Source organism: Hippocampus zosterae, chromosome 3 (assembly GCF_025434085.1).
Source record: "Hippocampus zosterae strain Florida chromosome 3, ASM2543408v3, whole genome shotgun sequence".
Taxonomy (NCBI): domain Eukaryota; kingdom Metazoa; phylum Chordata; class Actinopteri; order Syngnathiformes; family Syngnathidae; genus Hippocampus; species Hippocampus zosterae.
The window spans coordinates 13,101,639-13,127,500 of NC_067453.1; the positions used below are offsets into that span (position 1 = coordinate 13,101,639).

A 25,862-nucleotide genomic window follows, 5' to 3' on the forward strand; every position below is an offset into this window, starting at 1 on the left:
ACAGCACTGTCCAGTTTAAGATTTTCTGTCCAAAATGCGAACTGATGCATCTTCTCCTGTTCTCCTGTATTGTGAGGTGCACTAGGTCATGAACACACACACAATGCTGCTGCCTCTCACTCCTGTTGCACCTTCATTATGGCGAATATCAGGACATAGATTTGAAAGACTGATGAAGTTGCTGCTTTGGTGAGCAATACAGTTGTATTAAATAAGGGCATTATGGAAGAATCCTTGCTTAATATGTTACTCAGGAAATCTCTTGTTTCAGCTTCGGCCAATTTCGCCCATTCTCCTTGCAGAGCTCATTCGGTTGTTATCTCTACATTGTTTTAACCCTTCATTGCTGTCAGCCTTATCCCTCTCCGTGTTCCATCCGACCACACTTTATCTTGTTCTCTCAGGCAAAGTACAGATGCAAGTCAAATTGGTGCTGGCAGACGATAGGTGGTAAGAATTGCTATCATTTTGAAAAGATTAGGGTATTCTGTCCTTTTTGTGTTCAATGCAGCCAGGCCTAGCTGTTTGCTAGATTCGGAACAAATGGATTTCCTGTGTTTTTCTTCACTCTCTCCATCTCCTTTTTTGGGGCCAAGTGTACAGTTGTAATTCGTTGGCTCTGGCTTATCAAACCAATTGAAATGGAAATGGCAAGTGATTCATAGGATTTTTATCAGGATGCACATAGAGTGAACATGTCTGCTCAGTGATCATTTTAGAACTGAGAAAAGGATGAACTGCGTCCTCAGTTTTTTTTTTTGATCTGCCCAAAAACTGAATGAGATGTTGATTAAAGAAAGAGCGCTGCCTTTTCCTCAAAGCGGACTGAGTGGACTGTGGTTAAAAGCTGGATAAATGTCAAGTTGTGAGCTGTTTGAGTTCTAGTTTTTAACCTCTGATGTTTCTAGTTTCTAAACTTCGGGTCCCTGTCTTTGATTCACTCAGTTTTAGTGAAAAGGGTGCAGATTTATATCAATAGACAAGATGACACCGCATTCCTCATTATATGCAAAGTATGTTGGGGTTTTTTTCAGATTTTGATAAATACTGCATTCGAAGCAAATGGAACACAGCCTAATTTTCAACTCATCAACTGTTGGAGAGTAGTTTTAAATGTTTTTAAATAAACATTTTAATGCAACAACAAATAAATAAACAAATATAAAATAATGACATAAAACAAATAAACAAATAAAATAAACACAGAACAACAGTAGTTTTTTGTCTTCAAATCTATCAATAGATAGATCAATAGATACACACACACACACACACACACACGCACACACACGCACACAATACAAGACAATACATTATATTGCTTTTCTAGCACATTTCACAACAGCTGCAGCTGTAATAAAGCACTTTACGTGTAAAATAACAATACTATGACAACAAAAGAAAGCCAAGACGGTATATCAAAACAGAAATGATTGATATAGAGGAAACGCGGGAAAACAATAGATGAGTGTCAGTCTCCTATTAGTTCGAAAGTCAAGGAATAAAAATTGGTCGTAAAATGAGTTTTCAAAATGGTCAGAAAGGGGCTTGCCTAACATTTAACAGAAGGTCATTGCAGAAGGAAGGACCGGCAACAGAAAAGGCTCCATTACCTCTGAGGCTCCGCTTAGTCCTCGGCACCTCCAGTAGCATCTGCTCCACAGACCTGAGGCACCGGATAATTGTGTAGGACTGGAGGAGTTCAGAGAGGTAAGATGGGGCGAGACCATTTAAAGATTTGAAAACAAATAGAAGTATCTTAAAATGGACTCTAACGTGTATTGGGGGACAGTGAAGGGAAGATAGAATTGGGGTTTTATTCTCCACTTTACCAGCTCCAGTTAGGAGGCAAGCAGCAACAGAGACACTTGAGGGAAGCCTGGCTGACTCCAATATATAGTACATTACAGAAATCCAGCCGAGATGTAACGAAGGCAGGGATTCATGTTTCAAAGTGCTGCTGCTGATGAAGGAAGGGCTTTCTTTACCTTATACAGCTGCGTAAATGGAAAAAAAAACCTAGATTTAACAACAGCACCGACTTATTATTCACGATTGAGTATGCCTTGGATCATGAACTGTCTTTTCCCCCGAAATTATTCTGGTACGTATTTTTTGAATTACTGTACATCTATTTGTCAGACATACATTAGGCAATGACAACTTTCTACATTTCCTCAAATTGTGGGTTGAGGAAAGGAAGCATCGGACTTTCAATGGACACATCAATCAACACATATATATATGCACACATCCTGAGAAGGTTCTGCCCCTTGCCCTAGAACCAGCAGGTGATCAGTAAATAATTACTACACTGATATTATGTGCTGCACGCAGGCATCCATCCTAATTTCAGACCGACAGGGGCAAATTTATCGGACAAAATCTTCACTCTCATTGTAATGCCAAAATATGTTCTTCTCTTGGGCTCATATAAAACACCTTATGTCTCCATGCATAGCATCAAAAAGCCAATATAAGACATAAAAGAAATGACCAGACAAAATAAACACAGCCATGCTTTCCCAGAAGCATGCTGAGAATGGATTTTACTTGTGTTTTTTGTTTCAAAAGAGGCATCCTGTAGGAGAGCAGCTCAGCAGTCCAAGGACAACAAGGGGTTGTTAAGTAAATCTACACACAGCTATTGTTGCCTTCTGCTCAGATCCCCTTCAGTGTGCCAGAAATCCCCTGTGTGATATTGATTGTGTTCAAGTAACAGGCGGCGAAAATGGCCATCTCATTATTTTTAATGGGTGTTTGAGATGGGCTTCATTGCCATGCTGTGCTGTCATTTATAAAACCAGGAAGAGCAGCTGAATTAAACAAAGTGCCTGAGGTGCGCCAGGAAGAAACTTCACCAAGAGAGGTGTGTTCTGACACATTGTCGTATTCAATTCAATTCAATTTGTACATTGATGTGCGTTTTCTTTGGCAGGCAACACGGTGACAAAGTGGGAGCACAAGCAGGCAAAATTCAAGAAAAAGGAAGCAACTGAGAGAGAGCTGTCACCTGAAGCAAAACTATGGTTGCATCTGGACTGTAATCCAGGCATCTGGAGCACATACTAGCGGTAATTGCATTCATTTTTCAATCTATATTATCCAGTTGTCTGGTGGGTCCTTTTTCATTCAAACACTCTGATTAGGCACAGATAGAGTTGCTTCTACAACCCTGGAGGTGCCATCAGGTCCTGAACAAAATGGATCCCCCCCCAGCATTTTTTCATCTAGATGATTTTTAATTAAGCCTCCTCCCAGTTCTCCCCTGTGACTGCTCTAATCAGACCACGAGAGCTTTGCCTTTTTCCTGCTTGTTTTACAGGACCTCACAGCATCCGTACCACTCAAATGCCCTTTTCATCTTTTTTTTTGTATTTATTATTCTTACACCGAGAGACCTCTTGACCTCTACTAAGATTAATTTTCAATGCCCCTTATCCTGAAGAGGGTCGCAGGGAGTTGCTGGAGCCCCAGACTACACCCCGAACTGGTCACCAGTCAGTCGCAGGGCAGCCATAAGACAAACGACAATTCACACCCGCATACACACCATCATTGAGTGGGAACTGATCCCACGCTTCCCACACACAAGTCAGGCGGGGGTACCTCTACAGTCTACACCATCAGTGACCTAAAACACACTGAGAAGGATGTTCTGTCCTTAGCAATCCTTCATCTCAACACCCCTGAGACTAGTAAGGGATGTGTCTGCATTTGAACCCAGGTTTCGAAAATTTCCACGGGGTAACATTGACCACGAGAGGACAGAGAAGCTGTAATGGACATATACCATCTATTTAGGTGGGATAAAAATTATGCCACGTTATGCATCACATGTATAGCCATTTGTTCAAAAAAATATTCATGTATTTTGTGTTGAAAACTGGGGGAAAAAAATAGATGAAAAAGTGTTCCAAAGATGAACCATGGGAAAGGGTATGGAAGAGATGGGGCAAGGCACGGGATGAATTAGGATGATAAAAGACGAGCCAAAACAAAGTGCATCCCCCAGGCTTGTCGCATGTTTCAGAGTCTCCAGTCCAGTGGCCCCTTTCGGAACTTAGGGTCATGTAGCAGCCCAAATCGATGAGCTGAGAAGGGACTGAGAGGCTCCATACTAATACCTGTTCCATGGTAATACCGCCAGCCCCATCCCTGCTGGGGAGTGTCATCCATCAAGCTGCTGCTGCCACCAGAATTGAGTGGAGCTGCAAGAGATGGCTGAAGATTGTTTTACAATCTTTCCTCTACATCTGATAGCTGATATTAATAGATGTGGGCAGAAAGAAGCTTTGACCTGCTCCGATGTGTCTCTCTCTCTCTCTCTCTCTCTCTCTCTCTCTCTCTCTCTCTCCAGAAAGCGAAAGAGTTTAGTTTCCAAATAAAATACAGTAAACATATACATGTAGTACTGAATATGTTGCTCTATGTGACTTGCTGTTGTTTTGCTGACTTGTGCTGTCTCTCGCAGATCTTTTGCGGACTCTGCGGCATTTTTTTTTTTGTGTGAATTCTTTTGAAAAATCCGCGATGCACAGAAACCATGAAAAATGAACCGCGAAGTAACGAGGGATCACTGTATTTGTGTCAGAATAGAAATATATTTACCGCGTCTCCTTGAATTTTCTGATAAAGGGTAAATGGTACATTCAACATGAAGCAGTGAAATTGTTACTGCCAGTCGCTGTTCAACAATTGTTGCATACATCTCAAATGTGAATGTCTGTGGCAGGAATGGTTTCCATGCGCATTTGATTGCAAACTAACAACATCATGTTTGTTGTTTAAAAAAAAAAAATTGGAGGGTTGCTTTCCCGTGCTGGAAGTTCAGTTGTTTGTGATGTTATATTTCAGTTGTTTAATTTACAATATCTTTGAGGGATGATATGGGTTCTATGATACTTTTTGCCTCGGGCCCCAGGGGGAATAAAACCGCCCTTGCTTGTGCGACAAATAATTAATTGATCTATTACATGGTGGTTTCCCAAACCTCAGCATTTCAGCCTTAATACATCATCGTACTAAGTGATCGACTCCTGTTCTGACAAGGAACGCTAAATGAAATATTTCACCCTCGTGAGAAAAGCCAACTGTCTGGCTACACTGTGCTGCCGTGTACATTTAAGTCAATGAATAGTTTGGCTCACTGAAGGCATTTTCCAAGTCAAAACGTGTGCAGCTTTTGGAAGTCATTTGATATACAGTATAAACAGCGGAACTTTTGAACTTGAACTTTAAAGCGATATAATTTGGACCTCAAGAAACAGTTTTTGGAACAATATACCCCAAAAAATCCTGCAAAAAGATGGAAGTCCAACCGTCACATTACAATGCCATGCAGAATTTGTGAGACGATAGCTTTTCAAGAATACTGTATAGTTAGTATTAAAGGGGAATTTTACCAAAGTTGCGGTACAAGCTCCATCCAGACTTAGGATGTGTACTAGTGCGAACACACAGTAAATTTTGTAGAGTACATTTTACACGCCCCCCAAATATAAATAAATAAAATATTTATATATACTGTATATATATATATATATATATATATATATATATATATATGTATATATACCTGAGGGATACTAAAATATTGAGAGTAATTTTTACTTAAAGTAATATATTAATTATACTCCAGACAATTAAAATCAACTCTTATTTGATGAGAACATAAGTTATGAACCCACATTTTACACTGATGAGAGCTGTATACTCTAAATAAAGAGATTTTGATCCATTCTGACTATTTACTCCTCCAAAATGTTTCAAAACAATTCAAGAAAAAATTGTGACTCTGTAGAAATCAATCTACCAATTTTACTGTGTGCTGAATTTGGCAGGGAGGCTAAAAATACTCTTTTCTCTGCTCTGTTCGTTTTACAAGAAACATTTATTTTCACTTTTGAGGGACTTTAAATTTCATAGAGTCCTCGAAATGATCATAAAACCGTGATGGTCCACCCACATAGATGAGTTAAGCAAATTCTGTCTTGGACAGTAAAAAAACAAAAAACAAAAACAAACAAAAAACTAAACAAAAAAACTGACTGAATATTTTACTCTTTTCCAAGTTTAAATTTTACTGTGTTCAAACTGGGACTAACTGTAGGCGCTTTAGAGTAACACTACAACATCTACTGTACAGTAGTTGATTTATTATATTTTGATCACCTCAGAAGACACATTAAAGGAATATGTATGATGTGACATGAAGGATTACTGTATTCTTATTCTATAAAATCTTAGGAAATGGGAAATGTTTGCATGGCCAAAGTGAAATCGAATTGCTCTCTTTCACAGTCATAAATGGAACTTGAAAATGGACATGGTCATGAACAAGTCAGCCTCTAATCATCTTGATATGACCCAGTGTGACAATACAGCTAATTGAAACTGATTCCAGTGGACGCTGACACCAAGCCCCATCCAGCACCTCTGGGATAAGAGAGGAAAAAAAAACATGGTTCCATTGGATGATATGATGCTAATACCAATTGACAGCACAGTTGCAGTTGGTTGACACAAATCAGCCTTGAACGTTTAACAGTGGCCAGTGGTTTTAAATTGCGCTGAGAAAAGAGCGATAAAGTGATTGCTTGTTGTACCGTATTTTCACGACTATAAGGCGCCATTAAAAGTCTTAAATTTTCTCCAAAATGGACAAGACGCCTTATGATGCGGAGCGTCTTGTGTATGCGCTGAGTTCCAAAACCTGACTGATAGCCGACACACTGTTTATATAGAGAAATGACTGTGGACAGGCATGCAGCAAAGAAGTCGGACAATCAGTGAAGGGTGGGCGTGTATATATACATATATGGAGAGAGAGAGAGAGAGAGAAAAGGCAGGCGTGAGTGAGGACAGGCATGCGGCGAAGAAGTCTGGCAATGAGTGAAGGGTGGGCGTGTAAGTGGACGCTAAAGGGACGCCCCAAGCAGGTACCAAAACCTGTATAGAGTGTGGCTATGTTCATTGTTGCAAGACAACTTCGGTTTTGGTTTCTAAGAACCCCCGAAAATAAATTCTACAAAGAGACACGCCTACGAAGCTCAGTTCAAACTTCAAGCCATCGGTTATGCTTTTGGCAGGCGTGCCCATCTCACAGCAGCGGTGAAAAAGTCAAGCAAATGAACTCTGAGTTTGCCGTTATTCCCGGAGGCTTGACTAAAGAACTCCAACCGCTGGACATCGGCATCAACCGGGCGTTCAAAGTAAAGTTGCGAACGGCATGGGAACAATGGATGATCAATGGCAAACACAACTTTACAAAGAGTGAGAGGCAGCGCTGGGCGAGTTACGCCACAATTTGGATTGGATTGTGGCTGCTTGGACGAACGTGTCTGTTTGCACTGTTGTTCGAGTTTTTGGCAAAGCCGGCATCATTTCTGTGGAGCCATATGGCAATGAGAGTGACTCTGACAACGAGAGGGAACCCAGCGTTTTTGATGGATTACCGGTACTTGCACAATTGTTCAATTCTGTTACAGAGGATGAGGACTTTGATGGATTTCTGGGTGATGATTGATCAAAAAACGTGAGTACATTGTACGATGGCTAAATAAAATACAACGGAACTCAGTTTTGCTCTGTAGCATGTCTTGGAATGCTACCGTATGCTTCAAGCTAATGTGTTTTTAGCGTGCGCGCATGCATGCCGTATGTTTAAGCTGGCGTATGTTTTACCACTTTAAAACTGCGCCCAATAATACAGTGCGTTTTGTCTATGTGTAAAATACAGAAATAGCACCCATTAATGAGACTGCGCCCAACCACACGGTGCGCCGAATGGTCGTGAAAATACGGTAAGTTGGTCCATCTTTCTTTTTTCTTAATTCTCTTGTACGTTAATAAGGATACAGTGTTATGCAAAGGTGTACTTACAGTATAACAATTTTATAGAGAAATGATACTATTTATAGTCGTGTGGGGGGGGGGGGGACGCGCGAGTTTTCCTGTGCTAAATTGACACATGACAGACTTGAGGTGAGATGCATGTCGTGTGTTGTCGAGTGACTCTGGAAATAATACAGAACTAATATTCATATTCATAACTCGTTCATTGTTCACTGTGAACATTTCAAAGTTCAAGTGATTCAAAGATGACAGACGTCTTTCTTCTACTGCAAATGTACAAGACTCATTTATCAAACACCAACTGTTGCATGTACAACTCACACACAATGCGGTGGGAAATGAAATCACACCGCCTTTCAATTAACCCGCGACAAGTACAAATAATTTATGATTTTTAATAACTGTGGAAGTAATGTAAAGTGCTTTCATTCGGCTCGCAGACCATGTCAGGCAAATAACAGATCTAAGCAATAATGTTTGATCCCCTGCAGCCGCAGTAGGACGTGATTAGCTGTTCCTTTAAATGGCAGGCGAAAACAGCTGCCCATCATTTACTGACGTTAATAATGTCGCTAACGACTTAACGCTAATCATGGCAACGCCTGACAGTCGTAATGAAATTGAAATCATTTCCAGTTGGTTTAATTCATTTTGCTTCATTCTGTGGTTGGCCTGGCAGTTCCATCACGTTTCATTTGATCAATCAGCCCACTGCGCACAAAAAAAAAAAGAAAAAAAAAAGACGGATCAGCAAGCTCCCCTGTAAATGGAAAACCTCTAAAACGGTGGCAACAGTATCTAATTGCCCACATTTTATTTTACTTTTATACTATATTATTCTTATTCTTTTTCAAATATTTTAAAATTGTACAATTTTTAACTTTTTTTAAACTATTCTTGCACCTTTATATACGCGGTTAAACTGCAGCGACAAGTTGTGTCAATCTTGTTTTTTGTGATTTTTGCAAAGCATTACACGTAGCAGGCACATTGAACAAATACAATTAAAACAAGAGTACAGTAACTGTAAAATGAAAAAAAGAGACAATAGCACTACTTTCTTAGTATCATCTTACTCCCAATAGTCAGACTTGCTTCCCCACTCGCTTCCTTTCAAGCAATTCCCAAGAAGTACTCATACTCTGCATGAGTTGGATTCATTTCACAGTTGTTCGAATTTGAAATCTATTTTTCCATGGTGCATAACTACACAATATGTGGGTTAACTGATTTAGCCCTCATATACCAGTAATATTTTATAAATGTGTTACAGGGCCTTTGTTTTGTCATTTATATGCTGTGGAGATTTAAAGCCCAACAAGCGGAGACACATCCCAAGATGCTTCTAATCTGAGTTAATTCCTCTAAATGTAATGCAACCTGTCTTTCTTTGTACAAAGCTACTGTAAATCCCCCATAAAGGGAATAGAGTCTGGTCGATGAGCTACATAATTAAATGTCGTAAGCACTGCTGTGAAGTGGTACCTGTATTATACAACAACAACAATAATAATAATAATAATCAACAATAGCAACAACCCCATAATCATAAAAACATGATCATCTGCTAATAGCTCTTTTACTTATATTTAACCCCAACCAAGGGTGGGTTGAATTAAAAAAAAATCTAAAACCAAGCTCATGACAGTTTGGGATTTGACTTGTTTATTTTTTTCTCCGATGAATACTTAAGTGGGCTTGCAGAGATCATTGAAGATAATGACATGGGATTGTGCGCGGCAGGCTTCACGAGAGTTAAAGGACGGTGAAGGAGAAAAACAAGTTGCTTGATGCAGAACAAAACATTAAAGCATGACTTGTTTTACTCCGATTAAATCATATTAAAGTCAAGCGTATTAACAATTTCTCCTAACATGCCTCCATGGCAACCAAGACTTTGATTTGGCTCGGGAGAGAAACAAAACAAGAATCTGACCACATGAATACTGAATGAGACTTTCTTTCAATCATCTTGGTGCTGTTTTTAGTTCTGATGCCTCAATTTAGACGGCAGGGCTACTGCAACCAGGGAGTATGTGGCTGCGCAGGGATTGTAAATAAGAAAATGACTCGTGTATTTACAGGAACATGAAAAGGTCAGGCTATGCTAATAAAAACCTTCATGTCTTACAAGATAACCAAAGCATTGAGGTTGACTTCATACACCGGCTTCTATTTGTAATCATAAAATTGGTCCCCAGGCCATTTTTATGCATTAAATTTCATCACACGCTTAAGCTTTGTGGTTCCTTAGAATTCAAACAGTGTGATGTTGCATGATAGGAGCCCTGCAACCATTTATTTGATATTCTTTGTTTTGTGCAGCAAAGCCCGCTACTGACTTCTTGTGAAGTTGACGAAGCTCCAGTAATGACTTGAACTTGAGAGGCTTTCGTCCCACACAGAAGTACCGGTAGCTAGATAGACATTTGTTAACATGTGATTCTGGAGGGCAGCGGCGTCAAAATGTTATGTTGGCAACTGCTAAATTGATGTTAAATCTTCAGAGGCACTAAATTATTCCTGGCAGGACAGATGAGTGATCTCTTTCTGTATTATACACGTTTGGGTTTCTTCTTGTGTATTTATTTACAAGCAATTTCCTTTTATGTTTTTATCCTTTCCTTTTTTTTTGCAAGCGTCTCATTTTCCAGGTGTTGAACCAGCATTCTTTGTTGAACTTTGTCAGTCTTGCGACTGATCTTTGTTACAAGAACTTTTTTTGGGGGGGTGAATTCTTTCCAAGTTCATGTTTCTGGAGTCCGTTTTTGTCCGGAGCTTTCTAGAAACCTGACAGAGCTGAATGGGAGTGAACATGAAAATTGAGTGGTCATTACAGATGAGGATCCTCTGTTCATAGTTGCTAAATGATCATCTAGGAAGGAATTAATGAATTTGAATGGCCCGGTAGAAAATGGAGGATGGAGGATATTAGTTTCATTATTACTGGCTATTATGGTTGCTATTGACATTTCCAGGAATAACCGAGGGGTGCTGTAAGGAGAAAATCCTCATTGCTGGCAAAGATGTGCAAAGCAGATCAGCCGGGTATAATTAGGATGTGAAATAAAAATTATAAATGCATGATCTTGTTTTGAAGGTACAGTGAGTCAGATGAAATGTCAACTTGCCTTCATGTCATTTACTTTGATATTCTACATCATAACCGTATCCTTCTTGCTGGGACTTACCTTGTGCTTGCTGGGAACATGAACATATTTACTTTGAAATCTTGCCATGTTATTGTGAGTTAAGTTTAGTGAGCACGGTGAGTATCTTTGTTAGTGTATGCTTGTTCTTCCGATAAATAAATTGGCCAGGAGCAGCATGTGGCAATTTTCAGTCACGGGTTTATTAAATTAGTGCAAAAGACAGACATTACTCATTCAAAATGTCTTCTTTTTCTTTGAGGTTGCTTTCGAGTCGAGCCCATACTGCTTCCCGTCGTTTGATGAGTGCAGGCAGGAGAGAAAAGTACTACGGTACGCACCACAAACACATTCTCTGTTTTCTTCTTTTACATCTTTCTTAGGACTTGAAAAACATGAAGAGCGAACAGGGGAGCAACATTTGAACCAAAGCACATGAGCATTGAAAACTCAAAGACCTTTCACTTTGCAATTAAACACAATAAAAAAAAAAATACCAGCAAAGATGTTACAATGAAAAAAGTCAACACCAACACCAATGGCATTAAAACTAGTTCTCAAATTCACCGGGGAAACACTTCTTCTTTCGTCACAGTCTCTGGGGAACCAATTAAACTACTTAAGTTAATAAGTACTGTAAAGTGGTAAAAAATAATATATTTATATCATCGTACTTTTTATATGGTTCACACCATTATATACTGATTCCACTCCATGACAACGACTGCAATAAAAACAGGTAAATCGGAGAAACGACTCCAGAGTTTTTCTGAATTTAAAGGCTTATTGGCTACCACCTTGTCCTAAGAGACAACAACCACTTGCAGACAAAGAAACAGGCAGCATCTCTCCTCTGAAACAGAGAAACTAGATCAAACACAGTCTGTTGAGAATAGAAAAGAACACATCAAAGAGCCAACACTCTACACCCACCACAACGGTGTCTCAGCCTTTGCCGTGTTTATTGGCATGGGGGCTTCTGTAAGGGAGCGAGTGTTCTGGGATAGAAGGATGGTGAAAATGCGGAGGAAAAACATTCAGGATGGCAGACCAACTCTGGAAATTTATACTGTAGTGTTTGTCCAACCACAAATACATTTACGATCACACTCATCCGAAAGTGGATGGTAGGTGGTGTGCATCCTGGACAAGTCGCCTGTCAATCACGGATCTGACATCTCGGGACAGACTACCATTTATACTCGCATTCACACTTATAGACAGTTGAGGCTTCTTTGAACCGAATGTTTTTGAACTGTGGGAGGACGCTGGAAGATGCAGAGAGGACCCACACAAGCAGAGCAAAAACATGCAAACTGCACACACAAAGCCTTACCAATTGTGCTGTCCTCCAGCAGTTTTGATTAAGCCTGCCATTGAGACATTCATGAATCAAGTTTATTATTGTGGTGGAACTGTCAGCTTCTTTTTGTTGTTGTTGTTGTTGTACATTTCCCTTTTGCTCAAGCTAAAATTATGGAAATACTTCTCAGTAGTGCAGTTCTACACAATTAAACAGAACATGTTTGAATATTGTTATTTTTTGTCTTGATGGCGTTAGTAATACTTTTTTAAAACGGTCGTCATCGCTGTAGATGGCTCAAGGAGGGTAAAGTGACGGAGGGTATCAACTCAAGTATGTCTGACAGATGTTTGCCACTGGAATGAAAACCAGTCATGCTCATTAAAACAATGCTAATTAATCAAGTTAAAGCACTTTATCAGCAGTAGTGGAACATCTGTTCTGTAGAATATTGATTATTTAATGGGGTTCTATAATGCTGGAACGTGCTTTGACAGAATACGTCGGATCCAGGCTCAAAAAGAAATCATGACACCTTCTACTCGACAGATTTTACTGACCAATGGACACCCGTTGTTTTTGACGCTGCAAAACCTAAGATGGGGGAAAAAAATAAGGATTACATACTCAATGGTGTACAGGGTTAGTATGAACCGATCACAGAATGTTAAAGGCAGTCAAACAAATTTAAGATGATGAGATATTAAGTGGGAAGAAGCAGCGAGCCAAGGAAAATAGCAATGAAGAAAAGCAGACAAGTGTCGCGAGAAGATGGTGATTGTTACACAACAGTTGAGCTTGTGGGGATTGTGTCAATTGTCATGTATCATTTTTCATGGTGTGAAGACTCCTTCTCCTTCATCCTCTCTGCGCAGCCAGCGTTGTGTGTGGGAGATACGTTGCTGATTTCCGGTGGACCATTTAGCAGAAGCTACAGGCCTGGTGAGACAAGACATGAAGGCAAAAGGTTGAATAGCAGGAAGGTGAGGCATGGACAGGCTATAGGAGGTGTGTGTGTGTGCCCGTGCGTGCGTGCAGGAATACGTGTAGAGTGGTTTCCTGTGGCAGTATGACAATTTGTCACAGCAGATGGAATTACAGCAGATCAAGATGTAACACAACCACGGTATTCATAGCTATAGAGAGAGCGGGCTGACTCACACACATACAGACACACGCACGCTGAACAATGATTTGAAATATGAGGCTTTATCGATTGTTTCTCGTCTCCTGTTTGTGACATGTTGGCAGATGTCTGAGCTTGAATGAAGTATTTTTTCATTCGAGCTAGCAGCTTCATTTTGTCCCCTCTTCGGCACTTGGGGGTTCAAAATAGAGGCCACATTAGGTGTGGTGCTAAAAGCTTAGACATTTAGAAGAGTTTGGGAGAATATGTTATTCTAACAACTTGAACAGTATTGTCAACTAACAGACGCTATCTTATTTTGTGATGAATTTGTAATTATTAAAAAACATATACACGTAAATCCATAGGTTGTACTTATGAAAACCTTTATGGCACTTTTTATGAAACTGTTAGAAATGACTGAAAGAAAACGTTTGGTTTACCCACATTGTGTAGGTGAACCTAATGGTATGTACTGTTTTGTACTTCTTGTGCTTTTCCTCTCGTGAGTTTATACACAGGATGATGAGATTATAAAGTAGCATGCACTATATTTGATTTTATTGCAACACCACACTCCTGCTTCTGAATGGCTGTGATAATGCAGTGCTACAACGCCATTACACAGACAATTTATTGCACTGACATAGAAATATTTCTCAAGAGCAGAACAGCTTTTACTTTACAGGCTTACTGCTGAGCGTTTTTGGGACTGCTCATTCAGCAAAATCCATGTGGTGCAATACGGTGTAAAACAGGCCGGGTGAGATGGAGGCAATTTGACATAGCCTGTGTCTGTTTCTTAGTGATCTACTGTCAAATTATGTGCTCAGTGATTCTGTTTTGTTTGCAGTCACAGTCCTACCATGCTTCCTTTCATAGGTTGGCAGTCACTATCATTTAGGTGAAGGCAACAAACTCATTACGGACTTGCAGTACCTTATTAACCTGACAGTATCTTTCTTTTTTCATCGCCCTCAATGCAGTGGTGGTTCTAGAGTCATCATCTGTCAAATTTAATTATACAGTTCTTCATCACAAGAGCTTAAAAGTCCCACAGTTGACAAATGTTCAATACCTCCCCTAATACCCCCCCCCCCCCCCCCCCCCACACACACACACACTCCAAGATGGCAAGGAAAAACTCAAAAACCCACATGAGAGAAAAAAATATGAAACCTTGAGAAGAGACCACATATGTGTGGATGACCGGGCTGCAATGGATGCAGAAAGGGCAACATTGAACTGAACACATCATATGGTGCTAAACAATGAGTGGTTGAAAAACATGACTGTCCATTTCATAAAACAAAGCACTGCAGGGAGACACCTCCAGAGAAGTGGGTCTTCTGGACCAATTTTACCCAGGAGGCCTGGGTTTTGTCAGGTCAGAGGCACTCATTCAACCCACGAACATTACTTCATGTTACCACAACAGAAAACCAAGCAATCCTGCAACAGGAGCCTCTTTTACATGTTATTCAGAAACTGGGTTGCTGAAACATTGCATATTCCCCTCCATGGTTGAAAACGTCGACAAAAAGGACATTATGTTCCATTTCCGCACCATATAGACAAATAACAAAGAGAACACTGTTATAGCGCCAGATGATGATGTTGAGAGAGGTGAAGAGAAGCAACTTGGTTGGGTGTCACAGAGGGAAAGCCAGAGGACCCGGGAGATACTTTCAGATAGAAGATAGAGCGCATAAAAGAGAGACAGATGAAGATCCTGAGAGTGAGAAGGCTGCATACAAGCGGAGTGAGAGAATACACAGGGGCTGCATGTGAATCCACAAGCACTAGACCATCAGGTTTGTGGGGAAAAAAAGCCCATTTGCCTGCTTAGTGTGTGCATGTGCTTTAGTATTTTTTTTTTGATTAAATTCACACAACTCCTTCAATTGTGCCCCTAGTTGTTCCCCGGGCACAGCATTTCTTCTCAGCTGCATTGTCATGGCAAAAGGTGTCATTGCATGGCCACAATATGGGTGGACATGCGCTGTCACTTGGTATGATGCCGGTAGATCGAGCTCGATGCAGATTTCTGGAGATCTGGCTCCCTCTTGGCATTTATGCATCAACTATGGCCATTTCATGAAACAGGCAGTTTTGTGATGCCTGGATTCCCTACAAGTTGCACATTGATGCTGTGCCTTTGTACCTCCTCCCAATGTGCTTGAATGTGGATGAATGAATGCAGTCTATAACGCAGTACTTGGCATTCTCCCAGTTTCACAGAACTTGATCTGTCTGATTTTTGCCTGGATTTATTGGAAATTTGATCAATTGCACTGCAAATCTGCTGATTTAAATTCGACACCATATGCTGTTTAACACAGGCAAGGTGTCTGGTTGCATCCACGCTATGTTAAAGTAATATTGACTAAAATGTTAAATGTTCAACACGGTAATAATGACACAACTCGGTGGTGATTAACATTTTGTGTGTTCATGCCAACACTACACGGTGTGGGGAAACATACTGTCAGAGTTTTTCTCGTACAAAACTAAAGAAATGACTTGGCACACAGGGAAAATTGTCTTCAATATCGACGGAAGCGGATCTCTGAGAGCAAACGACGGTTTAGTTGCTCCGCGATCACACTCTCGAGCTCCCTTCCCGCCAATTCAGACTTTTATTGTAACATATAAGGAAAACACTGCCCCCGATATTTGCATACCGCACCTCCAGTCCGGCCCCTCTGTAGTGAATGGTTATCTTGGTTTGAGCTTTGAACCACCGGTACGTTGACGCCTTTCTGTCTGGTCTACGCTGAATCAACATGTTGCAGACTTTGCGGACGACGAATATCGCCTGCGCATGTTCTCAAATCGTCTTTTTTTGATCAACTGCTGTTCACGAATTATTCATTCCCCTTTGCGACAGAGTCTAGCCCTTTCTCCTCTGATCGCCCACCTGCATTGATGTGCTAATTGTGGACTTCAACAGCCCTCCGGCCAAGTGGCCGGCGGCTTTGTGCATAGGCATTTGGGGGTGCTGGAGACACACCCAAACGTTTAGACGTGCCCAAATAAAATGAAACTTTAAACATGATACAATTTTGCTCATAGATTCCTCTAGCACATACCGAATGCTTTGTGTCTACGTCTGTCCAACCTTTGTGAAACTGGTCCGCTACCCCAGGAATAATTTGGGGACACTAGTTTGTTATGTGCTTTATTTGTGCTGCAAAAATAGTTATTAATTAAATCAGCTATGAGACATTATTTTTTTTAAATGAATGATGCTCATTCGACTGAATGGAGTCTTGTGTCGTACCACCCAGTCCAAAAAAGTCATGCGCAGCTCAACACGATAGCTGCCTGCACCTACTTCAACCAAAACATGTTCAGTTGGCCACGTAGCCCACGCGATGGCATGACATCCCACGAAATACAACTATTGGCCAATTTATTTAAACAATATGAAATTGAAAACGCAAGTAGAAACCAAGCTATGACGTACTTTTTTTTCCCCTATCAAATACCATCATGTGAAATTCTACCTACCCGAGGGAAGTTTGAGTTCAGTCATTCCGTAAGGATGGTGTTTGGATTTCAAATGGACACCGATCAGTGTTGAGTTCAGGTGACAGCCCATTTTGACACAATACCAGGATTACATCCTAGACTACACAGACTATTTCATTACTGATTGGTGTGAATGCAAATGCCAACATTTATTTTTCACGCTGTCCCTAAACTTTGAACACTAACTGATTTGCAGTATGGCTGAACATGAAAGCCAAATGCGGAAGACCCTCTTCACACCCAATGGAAGTTAGTGTAGTTTGCTCTTCTTGCGGTTCAAGTAGATTGATAATGACTCAATTCAGCTTTATTTGTAAAGCACTTTCACAACAGCTGCCACTGTAACAAAGCACTTAACAGAACATGTGCTAAAATATTGACAAAAATACAAACATGACAGACGAACATTTTTTTTCCTCCATTCTTACATATGCCGTGTTGTTTGAGGATTTTATAAAGGATGCAATGTCTACACACCAAATCCAAATCTTGCATGTTTTAGCTTCTGAGCACCTTTGTTGTAGTTCGGGGCATGCACTGTATACTGCAGCTCTCGGGGTGGTGGTGGGGGGGGGGGGGGGGGGATTTGAATCAGAAACTTGGTTTTGACTTAAAATATGTGAGTGCATCGAATCAAACTACGTAAATTGAATCGCCCCACTTCAAAATACAGTACAATATATTGCATTAGGCAAAACGTCTTTCAGTGGAGAGAGAGATATATCTGTGAAGGAAAAGCCACATTCGCTGTCCTTCGAGTTCATTCATACAGTATGTATGCGGAAAAACAACAAGAAACTCATTGCATTAATTGTACCCTCTCGAACTGAGTCATACCATATTCGATCAAATCGTAATCCCACTGAATCAAACCAAATTGTTCCCTTTTAAAATCAATCCTTCCTTTAATTATGTTGCACCTCATGTTTTGAGATACATAATGAATCATCCTTTAATGGTGAGATGCACAACCCTACTGTGCACCCTTTGGCTACATGCCCCTTTTATTTTATTTTATTTATTTATTTATTTATTTTTGCTGTTGTAGACAATAAGCAAGTAATGGCTGTCATTGTTGGAATGGTCCCTTGTCAGAAAAACAGCTCTAATGACTCCACAGTTACTTCCCAGTTCATCCCTGCACGCATTAAAGTATCTGCAAACTATTTAATGCAGGTGTGCCCATCCGTTTTCGGTACACTCTGAAGCTAATAAGGTATTAAAAAGACTCAGCACTATTTGAGCCATTAGAAGTAGAGGTGCAGTGGAAAAGGGGCAAAGCATGTTTTATGGCTTAGTGTTTATGTGATTTCCTTACATATAAATACATACATTGTCACACAAACTACAGAAACTGGTTACAAGATAGCCGTTCTTGTGCTTTTACTGATGAGAGCTGACTTCATAACCACCAACTCACTAGTCCCAATTAAATTGATCTAAATTGAACCAGTCAGGAGGAGGACTGGCAGTCAATCAAGCTTTCATGAACAAGGGAGAAACGAGAGAGAAGCCACTTATGAGTTCCAGTGTCACACATTGAAAGCCTTATTGCACGGAACATTACGTAACAAGACTTAAAAGCCATTGTTCACAGATGCTTTTCTTTCAAATCGATGGAACTTGAAAAAAGGCTTGGAAAAAAAGAGGCACATTTTTATTAAGTGAGCCAAGCTTGCAGGGGGGTGGGTTGATAAAGCTCACAGCTGGCAATGTTGCCAAAGGGCCATTTGACAAGGACTGAATTAAGTATTGCAACCTGGTGATTTCCCTTTATGGATTGTTCTAACTACCGTACTCATGTAACCAGCATTGAAACAAATCATTAACATTAAACCCAATTTGAATATTTTGAAGACTCATACATTATATATATATATATATATATATACCCAGAATGGCTAACCGAAGGGCGAACGATCCTGATCATGAAGGATCCCTCAAAGGGTGCAGTTCCATCCAACTATCGGCCAATAACCTGTCTCTCCACAACATGGAAGCTCATGTCAGGCATCATTGCGGCTAAGATAAGTGGACACATGGATCAATACATGAGCGAAGCACAGAAGGGCATTGGTAGAAATACTAGAGGAGCCAAACATCAACTCCTGGTTGACAGAACAGTCGCACAAGACTGCAGGTCCCGACGTACCAACCTGTGCACAGCTTGGATTGATCACAAGAAAGCCTATGACTCGATGCCACATACATGGATCACTGAATGCTTGGAGTTGTATAAGGTGAACAGGACCCTAAGAGCCTTCGTTGCGAACTCGATGAGGATGTGGAAAACCACACTTGAAGCCAATGGCAAGCCACTTACCCAAGTGTCCATCAAATGTGGCATATACCAAGGTGATGCACTCTCCCCACTGCTGTTCTGCATAGGACTGAACCCCCTAAGCCAAGTAATCACCAAGACAGGCTATGGATACCGCCTCAGAAATGGAGCTACAATCAGTCACCTCCTCTACATGGATGACATAAAGCTGTATGCTAAGAGCGAAAGGGACATAGATTCCCTGATCCACACAACCAGGATCTACAGCAGCGACATCGCGATGTCATTCGGGCTTGAGAAATGTAGTCGGATGGTGACTAAGAGAGGAAAGGTAGTCCGCACTGAAGGGGTCTCACTCCCAGAAGGAACAATAGCAGACATTGAGGACAGCTACAAGTACCTTGGTATACCACAAGCCAATGGCAACCTCGAACTGGCAACAAGGAAAGCGGCTACGGCCAAATACCTCCAGCGAGTGAGGCAAGTCCTAAGAAGCCAGCTCAATGGCAAGAATAAGACCCGGGCAATAAACAGCTATGCCCTGCCAGTGATCAGATACCCTGCAGGAATAATAAGGTGGCCAAAGGAAGAGATTCAGACCACGGACGTTAAGACCCGAAAGCTCCTAACCATGCATGGAGGGTTCCATCCCAAATCCAGCACCCTGAGACTGTACGCAAGCCGAAAGGAAGGAGGCCGGGGACTAATGAGTGTGAGAGCCACTGTCCAGGATGAAACATCCAAGCTCCATGAATACATCAAGGAGAAGGCTCCAACGGATGACGTACTCAGAGAATGTCTCAGACAATGGGGAACAGAAGATGAGGCGCTGGAAGAGGGACCATCATGGGAGGACAAGCCCCTACACGGGATGTACCACCGGACCATAACTGAAGTGGCTGATCTCAAGAAGTCCTATCAGTGGCTAGAGAGGGCTGGCCTGAAGGACAGCACAGAGGCACTCATCCTGGCTGCTCAGGAACAGGCCTTGAGCACCAGAGCCATCGAGGCCCAGATATACCACACCAGACAAGACCCAAGGTGTAGGTTGTGCAAAGAGGCACCTGAGACAATCCAACACATAACTGCAGGGTGTAAGATGCTGGCAGGGAAAGCCTACATGGAACGCCATAACCAGGTGGCTGGCATAGTCTACCGAAACATCTGTGCGGAGTATGGACTGGAAACCCCAAGGTCAAAATGGGAAACACCTCCGAAGGTGGTGGAGAATGACAGAGCGAAGATCCTGTGGGACTTCCAGATCCAGACTGACAAGATGGTAATGGCGAACCAACCAGATATCGTGATCATAGATAAAGGGCAGAGGAAAGCCGTTGTAGTGGATGTAGCGGTCCCAAGTGATGGAAACATCAGGAAGAAGGAACATGAGAAACTCGAGAAATACCAAGGGCTCAGAGAGGAGCTGGAGAGAGCCTGGAAGGTAAAGGTGACAGTCGTGCCTGTGGTGGTCGGAGCACTCGGGGCAGTGACCCCCAAACTAGATGAGTGGTTGCAACAGATCCCTGGAACAACGTCGGACATCTCAGTCCAGAAATGTGCAGTGCTGGGAACAGCAAGGATACTGCGCAGAACCCTCAAGCTTCCTGGCCTCTGGTAAAGGACCCGAGCGGAATGAGGGACGGACACCACCCGAGGGGTGAGATGAGGATTTTTTTTTTAAACAAAAGAACTCAGAAGAAGCTGATAAAAGTTTGGAATTTTAATTTGGGATAATACGTGGCATTAAAAAAAACTTTTTTTTTTAAACAACCAGAAACTGCACTGTAATAACAAAAAAAGTGTGATATTTTTCCTTGATTCAATGTTCAGTTCATAATTCAAAAGGAGGAATAGGTCTCTGCAGGGCTTCAACGTATTAAATTAAACAATCAAAGAATCAATCAGCCAATCAATCAAACTTCATGTAGCACTTTTCATCTCAAGTGGAAATCAAAGTGCTTCACAAGACTTAAAATCAACCACTTGCCCAAAAGGATACGGACACAGACGTGCGCTGGTAAACATTAACCCGCAGGACACAAGACACCCAGGAGCAACACACCTAATTCAAATCCTCAGGATCGTTCTAATGCTGCTTCAGAGCTGATCATTTGAATCAGGTGTTTTGCAGGCGGGAGAGCTGGAAAACAGGCGGGACAGTGGCCCTCCAGGCCCGGAGCTGGACACGTCTGCCATAAACATACTCTCTCTCAAGCTGGAAAGGGGATTTGAGTAGAGGCCGTAGAAAAATGAAAATGGCTATCATAGTGAAGTGGGGGATCAGAGAAGACAAACAGTGTGGACTAAATACCCCAGGGGTCCTCGTTTTTTTTTTTTTTGCAGTACTCAGGGGTAAATTTGGTTTTCCAACACCCTCATCCTCCTTTACTCTTGCCATTTCAATATTCTGGAACTCTTGCTGAAATGACAAAGAAAAGCAGACGCAATCAAGTTTCCTGTAGTGCACCGCAGGTTCAGACCAATTTATTGCTACAGCTTGCAATCCTGCATGGAGCGCTTGAAGACCTAAATCGAGCAAAAGTGGGGGAATTATCTACAACACCTAAGGAAACTGTGTGTGTGTTTTGAAATGTCATAAACTCACACATTGTATGGGTGAGTTTATGAATGTAATTCTCTTATAGGCTAGAGTAGTTTAAGTCCAGGCCACCAACCTGTAGAAACTATTTATAAACGATGCCGTCTCTGCTTTTACATTGCTTTAGCCAACCATTTTCTGTTTTGAAAATGCGTTTGGAGCATGTGAAAAGCCGTTGAGGAGAGATAATACATGCCCGTTAGTGATGCAAAGCGCATCAGTATAAATGTGCCACATTGTTTGACTCCATTTTAGTTCAGAGGACATATGCCAGGGAAATACATTTAACCCTTTTAATGTAATGAGTATATTTCCCAAATGCTACTCCGTGTAATTGTATATGACTTGTATATTTGTATATAGAGACACTGTACTATACTGTTGCACTACCATAAAGGGAGAAAAAAGATTTTAATATCCATACATTCATCTCCTTTTCTCATCCCTTCCGTGTGGCTCTTTCCCTTTCCGGTTCTCTCATCTCTCTGTGTCAGTGTCAGAGTTCAGCTTGGAGATAAGGGAATAGAAACAGAATCCCGTGTGGCTCTCTATCATCCTCTCACATGCAACACTCTAGTGATCAGTCGCCTATGTCTGTGCTCTCTGTGATGAGCTCGGGCAGGAGTCATCTCTCCTGGTGCCTGCTGGGCTTGTGTGAGGAGATTTTCAGTGTTTGACCTGGAGCTCATGTCGCTCAGAACCAACCGTGGCATTGTAAAAAGGGACAGGTGGACTCACCATCGGCGTTAGATTAGTGTGTTTGGTCACACACGCTATGGGTAAGAGGAGAAAAAAAAAGTCATCTGTAGCAGCTATTTGGTTAGTAAATGCTACAGTACATCAATGCAATTATTGAATGAATGCAAGTATTTTTTAAGGAAAAAGAAATGGCAAATCATGAACCTAATCTCACAAAGTACCACACTTTCCAAATGCAGAGGGACCCACCGGCATTCCAATTGCAATTAATAGCGTTCCTTAAAAGTCGACTCTGACTTGTATTCACGGGCTATCATTAAACTTGGAAACAGGATTTCAACAATATTGATAACTACAACAAGGGTACTAATTACGCACTCGACTCGACAACTTTTTCAAATGCCAATATTTTGACAAAGTATCAGTCTGGTTTGAGGGTAAACAACAGTCAATACCGCCCTAGTCAATTATTAAATCAATTTCAAAGTAATCTTGATTGCCCAAAACAAAGGGTGTTGGTTTTGCTGGATCTTCATGCCACTTTTGATATGGTCGAGCACACCATCCTTTAATTGAGACTAAAATATCTGATGGCGTCTCTGGTGCTGTCAGCCATCAGCTATCAGCCTGAGCATGCAGATCAAGTCCCTCTTAAGAAGTATGCCCTCTTTTTCCTCTCATTGGTGTCCTCTGGCGCCCCTCATGTTAATAGTTTTTTTTTCTGTTCATCCTTCAATCTTACCTTCCCAACACATCTTTAAACTGTAGATTCCGATTCTTCAGATACTGAAGGTTATGTTTTCAGATTTGGCCTTCTTTACCTAAGACTGCTTTTGGACTGAGTTTGTTTTGTATTTTGATTTGCTAAATTGCCTTTGTTCCCTTCTGAGTTTCACTTGGCTACCTGCTTGGCCTATTATATGTGGCCACCACATTGTCACCTCATTCTGCACCCGTTTCCAAGTCATGTCATTCCACGCTTCTGTTCAAGCCACGTCGTCTTAATTTGTGTCTCATCATCCCTTTCTTCTACACCCACTTTGTATATCGAAGTCATCTTGTTCTGCCACTTGAACTCGCATAGTGCAAGTCTGTCCACCCAATTCCCCTTTACATCTGCTCCTCTTGTATCTGGTGTCCCCCAACCTCCCTGCAACAGGCCGATCCAGACTCAGTTCCGTCCCCAAGGTAGCGCAAGGTCACAATGTCCTCTCAGTGGCCCATTATGGCTCATTTACCTGTTCACGTCCAGACTGAACGTTGTGCCAATGACCTGACCACGTTGAGACTGTGTGGCCCGGACTGCCACGCCAGCAGCTGTGTTCAAAAGTATTCATGTACATAACTCAAGAAAAAGTATAGATATTGGGTTTGAAAAAATACTTTAGTACACCAGTAAGTTGAAGTATGAAATATAGCTTTTTAGTGAAGTAAAAGTGTAATAGGAATGAAGGATGCTGCGGCATCTTTGGCTCGGTAAGAGACAGGAACATATGAAGGACGCCAGAGACAAAAAGGAGAGGTCAAATGACACAGCTTTATTTTGCCCCAAAATAAATTCAAACAAACAACCAAAAAGACCCTGACCAAAAGTAGAATAAAAATGGACGAGCACTGGAACAATACCCAAATCAAAGGTTGTTGTATCCAGTGTTGTCCACCTAACCAAAGAAAAAAAAATCAAATCTAGAGTCATAAAAAGAACACCAAAGTAACGGGGCTCCCGGCAATCACCAGCCCAAATTAAAACAAGAAAAGTTCCAGCATACTAATCATGCATGAAACCGGGCAGCTGTGGGAAAAAAAAATGAGAACAACGAATGATTGGCATCACTGCAAACAGTGTAGCAGGAGCAATGTCATGAGCCTTGTCTTTCAAAGGAAAAGCGCAGACTGTAGCCTCCTCACTACTCATTATATCCTCTCCACCTGAGTGTTAATTGTTACCAGGTATGACACCAGAGAGGCAGGAGAAGCAGTCGTGTCCACTGGTGGCGAGAGGAACTGCAAACAAACCCTCATGACCACACGTAACAAAGAAGAGAAAAAAAGAATGCATTGAAGCGGAAGTCAAGTCAAACATTTTCTTGTCATTACGTTCTTTGATAATCCAAATGCGTTTTTTTGATTAATCGTTCCTCAATGGAATACTTATCGTATTAATCCACTTCACCCCAATAATTTTTTCTTTTTTAATTTAGCCCAAGGAGAAAAGCTTGAGCCATGTCACAGGGGCCTATTGTGCATTACACCACCTCCCCCCCAAAAAGGTCATAATGATGACAATGTTATGTTAAAATGTTACATTGAAGTCCACCTGTTTAAGATGCTAAAGATGATCGTTTTTAGTAGACCTACAAGTCAAATAATTAAAGTGCCATGTTCACTATTGAGCATTAATGTGTGTTTCATGGAGTGAAAGTTCAGTAGTGGCGCAAAAAGTCAAATTCCAATGAAACTAAATGAAATTGGGGCTTTTTTTTTTAAGTGTAAGGAGTAAAAATAAAGATATTTGCGGAAAAATGTAAACAGTGGGAGGAGGAAGGGTGAAAAATAACCACTCCACTCAAGTATACAGTGACAAAATGTCTTCTAAAGTAAGGTCACAAAGTATATTTACTTTGTTACTAGACACCTCTGCAGTCACCTGTCCTACATTTTCAGTCACACATTATTTAATTAATTGCCTTTTCAATCATAAAGCTTAATTTAAGCCTTTTGCCTTGCTATGCAATTCTGCAGCATGTTACTTTAGCCGTTGAATCATTGTTTTCATCAGAGCAGTGATACCATTTAACCCAGAGGCTTTATTTGTATTTTTTTGTTTTTACTGATATTCTTCATCAAGGGCCAGGAGATGATATTGGCTGAGGTGATTCCCTGAGGTGGAGTGAAATTTCATTATTTTGACATAAACGAGAGCAAGGATGGATGCACAGGCGCTCTCACGAGCCGGCACTCGTGACTTGTGAAGACTGAGGAAATGATTCACAACCGGAATGTCGAGCCTGATAAAATATACAGGTGACGCAACCTTCTCTCACTGGATATATAGACATTACTTGTTATTCGTGAAATTCAAGTTTTCATTCAAATTCAAGGAAATAATACATGCATTAAATGCACTTTATGACATGGATAAAAGTGCTTCCCCATGTCTAAGTCGATTCAGCCGAACGCATCATCTTTTACCTTATATGCTTCTAGGGAATGAGAGACCATAAACGCAAAGACAGTGCTCCGCAACCAAAAGAAATTAATCTTGATTTTTTTTCAGTCCCTCCCTTTTTTTTCTAAAACGGAGCTGAAAAAAA

The 25,862-nt window shown here is 41.2% G+C and overlaps 1 protein-coding gene across 1 annotated transcript in view; it reads right to left on the reverse strand.

Moving 5' to 3' along the window:
• Positions 1 to 11,187: 11,187 nt before the first annotated feature.
• Positions 11,188 to 25,862, reverse strand: part of cdh13 (cadherin 13, H-cadherin (heart)) — a 279,370-nt gene continuing 264,695 nt past the window's right edge. The window contains exon 15 of the mRNA XM_052061852.1: positions 11,188 to 13,248. Within this exon, the coding sequence (XP_051917812.1) occupies positions 13,241 to 13,248 (8 nt within the window). The 3' untranslated portion in view covers positions 11,188 to 13,240. The remainder of the gene's footprint in view (positions 13,249 to 25,862) is intronic.